This window comes from Hemiscyllium ocellatum, chromosome 10 (genome assembly GCF_020745735.1).
Source record: "Hemiscyllium ocellatum isolate sHemOce1 chromosome 10, sHemOce1.pat.X.cur, whole genome shotgun sequence".
NCBI classification, from domain to species: Eukaryota; Metazoa; Chordata; class Chondrichthyes; order Orectolobiformes; family Hemiscylliidae; genus Hemiscyllium; species Hemiscyllium ocellatum.
This window is the reverse complement of record NC_083410.1, coordinates 63,977,207-63,984,846: the sequence shown is the minus strand read 5'-3', so window position 1 is coordinate 63,984,846 and position 7,640 is coordinate 63,977,207. Positions and strand designations below refer to the sequence as shown.

Sequence of the window (7,640 nt, the reverse complement as noted above, 5' to 3'; positions counted from 1 at the left end):
AACTTCAAAATCAAAGAGAAATTATTCACCCCTTAGGACTTAGTCATAAAGTTACTAAAGATCCTCATTCCTGGAACCATTGTTAATAATTTTTGCCCTCACTAATAGCTTTACTTATACCAATCAGTGCTTTTTACAGGGTAAACATAACATTCTTGCTTTTGAATGTTATGCCTCATTTAAAAAGCCTGAATACCTTTAGATTCCCTACAGTGCGGAAACAGGCCCTTCGGCCCTACCAGTTCACACCAACCCTCCAAAGAGCAACCCCCCCCAGACCCACCTTCCTCTGATTAATACGCCTAACACTGTGGGCAATTTAACATGGCCAATTCACCTGACTTGCACATCTTTGGACTGTGGGAGGAAACCGGAGCACCCAGAGAAAACCTACGCAGACACAAGGAGAATGTGCAAACTCCACACAGTCAACCAAGGCTGGAATCGGTGTTGTGAGGCAGCAGTGCTAACCACTGAGTCACCATGCCACCCTAAATGTATTTCTTTTTCAACTTGCCCAATAATCTGAACACATACATTCCCAAGTCCCTCTGCTCTGCACATCTGCTTTTAGTGTTATAGCCTTGACTTAACAAAATAAACTACCAAACTGGATCACTTCACATTTAGATTACTTACAGTGTGAAAACAGGCCCTTCGGCTCAACAAGTCCACACTGACCCGCCGAAGCACAACCCACCCATACCCCTACATTTACCCAACACTATGGGCAATTTAGCATGGCCAATTCACCTAAACTGCACATTTTTGGACTGTGGGAGGAAACCGGAGCACCCGGAGGAAACCCACGCAGACACGGGGAGAATGTGTGGAGTTTGCACAGTTGCCTGAGTCAGGAATTGAACCCAGGTCTCTGGCGCTGTGAGGCAGCAGTGCTAACCACTGTGCCACCGTGCCATCCACCTGCAGTAAACTTCAGCTGCCACTTGTTTGCCCATTTCACCAGCATTTTGATATCCTCTTTGATGCTTATCCTCATCTTTCTCAGTTCCTTATATTTAAACATTTTGTATCATTGCCAAATCTTGCACACCAAGTCCAGACGAGTTAAATCAAGAAAAACAGAGATTCCTTCTTTCCATGTAGAAAAGGACTGTTCACCATTTCCTTTTATCCTCAGCAGCCTGATTCTCAGACGCATTATCTATTTAACTTCAATCATACATACCACTGGTCCTTTACTTGATTTTACCTGTCAATATAGGATTCAAATTTACCTGCATCAGTTCTACTGTCACTCCATTAAAGTTGGCTTCCCACTTGCCCAATTTTTTCAAAACTCTGAATAGCTCCTTGCCCTTTTCCACTGCTAATCTAAACTTGTCCCCTATAAATATTCTACTACGAATGGTTTACCTACCTACAACGCTTTCTTCCTTGTTGTATAGGAAACCAACATAGAAAGTTCTCCTGAATTCTGTAGTCCCTCTCTACCTCTTATACCATGATCTTAGTAAAGACCGAGATGGTAAAAAGTCCCATAACTACTCCATAATTCTTGCACTTTCCAATTTTGTTGCAAATAACAAGCAGAAGTGCAAAATTAACAGCCAGCTTTCAAATCTTTGCCAGTTACAACTACCAAACAATTACAGATCAAAAATAGCTTCGGTCCCAATTTTGAAAAGCAGGTCTTCCAAGGACGTTGTGATGTTGCAATATACACTGTGTTCGTTCACATTTCGAAGTCAAAGCTCAACATTCATGAGCTGAAAATGTGTTGCTGGCTAAAGCACAGCAGGTTAGGCAGCATCCAAGGAACAGGAAATTCGACGTTTCGGGCCAGAGCCGGATTCCTGATGAAGGGCTCTGGCCCGAAACGTCGAATTTCCTGTTCCTTGGATGCTCCCTAACCTGCTGTGCTTTAACCAACAACGCATTTTCAGCTCTGATCTCCAGCATCTGCAGACCTCACGTTTTACTCAACATTCATGAGCCAGCTCCCAGCAAATATTATTAAATCTGCCTTCTTTAATCACAGTATAAATTCAAACTCAACGTTTCATTGGTTAATGCACGCCTTCCAGAATCCTTTTTTACGATAACTCAAAGGCAGAGGATTAATGGAGATGGGGCTATAAATTTCAATGATCTTACTGGGCAGGTCAACGTTCCAAAGTATGTTCAGTTGTGACTAAATATTTTGCAACACAAAACACACAAGTTTTTAAAGTTTTTTACTCTAATTTTTTTATACAGTAAATACAAAAATATTCTTTCAAATACATATGGATTTTAGGCCTACAAAACAATCAACTGAATGCACTGGAAAATGTAAATCACAGTGACAATGAAGTTACAGCAGAAAAAGACATTTTAGGCAATTACTAAACTTTTCATTCTGCTTTGTAGACATTTATATGCAGTGCTATATATATTTACACACACACACACTAGAAAAATCAGCAGACTTGTCATTGGCCATTAGAAGTAATCAAAAACAAAATTACCTATAAATGCTTTCCTGAAGTGATGAAATTCTCCAACTGTAAAGATTTTAAACCTCAAAACCCGATACCAATAACTAAAAGGACTACTTTTTTTTGTTTTTTGTTATATACACAAAACATTAACGGGGAGGGGTAACATAAAAATACACAGGACAAGTTTTTTTTGTTATTTTACAATTATTAAAATTACACATCAGCCTTCTGAAAAGAACTGTCAATGCAATACTGATTGTTTTTCAATAAAAGGCTGTTCACAAGTATTTACACACATACAATGCATAATTCAGGGCGAAGAGACAAATACGTCCAGAGACACTGGTTGATCTTAAGAGGCCAGAAGCTATTCCATCCACTTAAGGCTTTGATTTTCTCCCCCCTCCTTCCTCATTTTCTATAACAAGGCCTCAGATTTATGGATATTGGTTAACCAGAGTCAGTCATCAGTACATGTTTTGAAATGTAAACCAAAATGTACTTCTGGTACCTTTTGCATCTTGTCTGCAAAACATATAATGGAGTAGTTTCGACTAACCCACCTTCTGGCTTCAACACCATGTCAGGATAACAATAATATAGCAGAACTCCACTTTCAACGTCTGGGCAAATTTTAACAAAATACAGCTGACATGCTTGAATAGTTTAAGAATTACAAATGACTTTTACCTGACAAGTCAGTGTTGCTACCGATTAAGGGTTAGTCTGATGGAATTTTTTATGACACGTATACTACTCGTGGGAATTGGAGATGATGCATCTGGTAGCTCCTTGCTGGGTAGTCTCTGTAAAGAAAATCAGCACCAAAAGAAGGACAGAAAGAAGCATGTTAAATTGCACTGATTAAAAAGGTGAATTCTAGAAGTACAAGAGGTGTTTTAATTTAAGAGTGAAAATTCACTCTTCAGAATCTTCAGAAAGTTTTGAGTGCAGACATTACTCGTAGAATCATCGTTTCCTGTGAAGAAAGATATTTAATAGGTAGTACCTGTGATCTTGTATCAATTGTTGGAATGGGCATGGATTTCACTTCTCCTTGGCTGTCCTGTTACATACAGACAACAATTTAATCAATTGAAGCAAAACAAGTTTTACAATCAGATAGGTGAAGTTAAGTGTCACTAACCCCCTTTCCCACTACAAAAAAACCTTGAAATGTGATTATATTTAGATACACTGATTATTTTAAAATATTTTTCAATAGTTGGATAACTATTACTTGAAATGGAAACAACTGAACCAGGCAGACATTGAAAGGGAGTGGAATATCCACTGTGGTAACTGGGCTATTCCCATGTTTGTTGATTCAAAAATTAGTCCTCACTTTGATTAGCATCAGCTGTGACAACAATATGAAGTGCTGAACCACAACAAACACTTCCCTTCAGGGGAAGAAGCCACAGGAAAAACTGCATGTAAATGGCACTTAATTTGTGCTGATAGTCTGCATTACTGTAAAAGTCAAATTAAATAGACAGCTGAAAACAGGCTTGTTATAAGTCCTTGTACAAGGTATAAAAGAAGTCTAAATCACCATGGCACAGACTGTAAAATGCAGCATTTAAAGCAAGAGCACATCTTGCACAAACTGCCTTTCCTGTATAAGAGACAGCATTTGAATAGCAACTATACATTGTGCAGACACAAGAATGCTTCATCTTCAGGAATATTCTACACAGGCAAGATGTTAATTACATCTAAAATATTTCATTAATACTAAAATGTGTTATTATTGAATATTGATAATCAAGCTGAGAGAACTGACTTACAGTAGTGTTGAGGATTATAGAAAAATGAATATTTACTGACAGGATCATCAGTTTAAGGGTAAAGCTGTGCAGTCTAATCTTAGATGCAAGTGTATGCTACATTTTAACCAGTGAGACATGAGACCCTTGTAGTCAACCTTCAGCTGTAGTTACCACTACCTGTCCATCTTTCTGAGATTTTTGTGCATCCTCTTCATTTGATGAGTAAGATTGTTTGAAAGCACAATCATCTGGCTCAATAGTACACATCTGGAAGGACAGGATAGATAAAATATTTAAAACAATATTTCAAAATGTTACTAATGCCATAAAACATTTAAATTTAATAGGAGTTAGATCAAAAGATGCTGCATATGAAAGTCCGCTAAAGTTAATGCCTATTGGCTCCTAGAAAAATATGTGCCCAATTTTGTTCTGAAATGAACATATTTCATATCCTAACATCATTGCAAAAGAATACGTTCTTGTAACATTTGCATTACAAACAAACTGAGTCAGGTGTTGTGCAGACTAGCAAAGCTTTTCCACCATCTGTGAAGATCAAGTTAGGAATGCGATAGCATTCTTACCATTTGGATGCAAAAAACAACATTCATCATTCAAGACAGACCATTACCCTAAGCTTAACATCCACTCTCTCCCCACCACTATAGCTGCACCAAGGACAATTTAGAAATACACTGCAGTAACTTAGCAGGTTTACTTTACAACATAATTACCCTCATCTGTGACTGAGAGGGAAAGCAATGAAATCACAGTTACATCATCTTCTCAAAGCGGAATACTTTAACATAAGCATGTCACCTATTTATTCAAAGTCACTTGGTCAATATCGTACTGTTCCTTCAATCAGAACCTTAAGAACATCTGTGTCACAAGGGATTCAACACTTCAAAATAAAACCTACACTCAGTGAGCCAAGGAAATGGCAAGGGACTACAAATACCACATCCAAACTGGAAAAATGTTGAGAACAAATAATAAAAATATACTTAAATGACACTTGCCAATTAATTACTTGTGTTGAACTTCATGTTTACAATCATGATGCAACAATTTCCCAAATGTATGAATCAGTTGCACATCATAATTTCCCTCCAAAAAAATAAGCTTTTTTTTGTATTGTCTGAAAAACCAATGGCCATTTCTAACTTAGGTCATCTGGAAACAATAAACTTGTTCTTTCAACATAAACTGCTTAACTGAAAGAACATAACACAAGCATTTTTAAAAGTTTACAGCGAGTGGTCAAGAGAAATATTTACAAAAAAAAAATCACTGTAGTCGGCTATTCCCCAAACTACAAAAAAAAGTAAGGGCATGAACAGTTCTCTTTTCTATTTGATTTGTAAAATAAGGAGCTTTCCTCCATTTAGACATTAAACATTGGACAATAAATTAAGTGCAATGTAACCATATTTTAATCAAAAAGCAAATGAGAGAGTACACACTATAGTTTAAACATACACAATTAGCTTCTAATTCTAATGGGTCTGCAACTGACTCTCTACAGCACCACAGCAGACCAGAAATACAATAAACTGAAATGGAAAAAGAAAATTATGTCAAGGTCAGACTAAGGAAAAGGATAAGCAGATAGGTTCTGATAAACACCTTTCCTGTATGGTATATTAAAAAAAAATCACTTTCTCCCTCAACTGCTACCGATTAATACATATTGCAGTCTATAAATACTGTTCCAATATTGTTTGAAGCATTTATTAAACTACACCATGTAAATTAAACCTTACTGGGTACTTACCACCGGGAGGTCTTTAAGCCGTTTTGGAGATTCTTCCAACGTAGGTGAATGAGGTCGTTTTGATGAAGAGCTGTTTGGGCTAGTTGTTAACTTGGTCCCATTTGGCAGTGGCTGGTTACATGGAGATGTCAAACGAGGAATTACACTGCGCCCAACAACAGTGGGAATAGAACAGAGTGCTTGAGAAGGAGTGGAACTCGTAGTAGTGGAAATAGAATCGTTCTCTGCAACGAAACATTTATTATTTAATGTCTTTGAAATCAAAATATGAAATCTTGTTGAATAGCTGTTACAATAAGTTGACGTACTTGCAACAACAGGCCGATACTTCCCTTGGCCAAGCTGAGTTTCTGGAGAATTGCCATCGTTAAGAATTTGTTTTGTTACATCTGAAGCTTGTATTTTTCCAGGTGAAATACTATGTCTATATAAAAAAAAGAGAGAGAAGTCTTCAGTGCCAAAATGTTACAACATGAATGTCAATGTGGTCAACATGTTCCAAATAAGTTTCACATACTTCTGCAAGTCCTCTGTTCCCTGAGTATTTGGTTTGGAAGATTTTTGTAACAATGCAGGAGAACCAAAAGGGGTGCCAACATCAGTATCCCTAGAACTGTCCAAAGGACTTCCTTCTAAAGACGTGCGATTTAGATTTCCAACATTTCCAGAAGAGTTCCGATTAATGTCAGGTATGCTTTGCTGGAAGGCCAAACAGAATGAGACATTAAAAAAATTGAAATCCATGGTAAAGTGCTGGATCACGTCAATTTAGCAGATTTATTTACCTTCTTTTTTTTCTGTAGGATTTCAGCTGGCAAGTACTGATGGAGCTGTTTTTTCTTGACATGTGTAGCTTCGATTCTCATTTTCTCCTTCAACATGTTAATGTTATTTGCTTGTCTATACACTGGAATTAAACCAGAATTGTTCTCTGATAAGTCATGAAGTGAAATTATTTTTACAGTTTAAATAATGTAATATCTAAGCTGTTAATAATCATAGAATTCTTATACTATGGATGACAGAAATGTTGACGTACATTGGTGAGACCTACCACTGTTTGAGGGACCACTTTGAAGAATGCATTGTTAAAGTCAATGATCACGACCTTGATATTCCAGTAGCCTCTAAATCTTAACTCTCCTTTTGTTCTCATGCTGATAGTTTTGTCCTCAGCTTCGTGCACTATTCTAGTGAAGCTCAAAGCAAACTTGACCACGGACAACTCATCTTCTCAGTTAGACCCATTTTATAGCCTTGACAAATCAATATTCCTCATTTTCTGACTGAAAGCTGTTACCCCCCTCCCCCAAAATGTTTGCACGTTTCAATTTTCTTTTTGTTTTCAGTCAGCAGCGCATGTTTTAGTTTCTTTCCTTCCCACATCAATATTCTCACTAGCCCAACAAAACTAAAAATTTCTTCCTTTGTTCAATCTCTCCTGTCTTCTACCCTGTTAGAGACCCTTTTATTATCCTGCTTCACCTGCCCGTGATCAAAGCCAATTATAATGTTTATCCGTGGATCTGACAAGGGTCAGTGACCTCAAACACTTAAGAGTCAGAGATGTACAGCACAGAAACAGCCCCTTTAGTCCAACTTGTCCATGCCGACCAGTTATCCCAATTTAGTCTAGCCAGCACC

The 7,640-nt window shown here is 37.5% G+C and overlaps 1 protein-coding gene across 3 annotated transcripts in view; it reads right to left on the bottom strand.

Annotated features, from left to right (window-relative positions):
• Positions 1-2,181: 2,181 nt before the first annotated feature.
• The window catches only part of LOC132819780 (poly(A) polymerase gamma-like), a 40,352-nt gene continuing 34,893 nt past the window's right edge, over positions 2,182-7,640 (bottom strand). For all 3 annotated transcript variants that reach the window (XM_060831537.1, XM_060831538.1, XM_060831539.1), the window contains exons 16-22: positions 6,782-6,903; positions 6,514-6,695; positions 6,305-6,420; positions 5,997-6,220; positions 4,394-4,483; positions 3,454-3,510; positions 2,182-3,250 (exon numbers count right to left, since the gene is read on the bottom strand). In XM_060831537.1, coding sequence (XP_060687520.1) covers positions 3,152-3,250; positions 3,454-3,510; positions 4,394-4,483; positions 5,997-6,220; positions 6,305-6,420; positions 6,514-6,695; positions 6,782-6,903 — 890 coding nt within the window. In that variant the 3' untranslated portion in view covers positions 2,182-3,151. The remainder of the gene's footprint in view (positions 3,251-3,453; positions 3,511-4,393; positions 4,484-5,996; positions 6,221-6,304; positions 6,421-6,513; positions 6,696-6,781; positions 6,904-7,640) is intronic.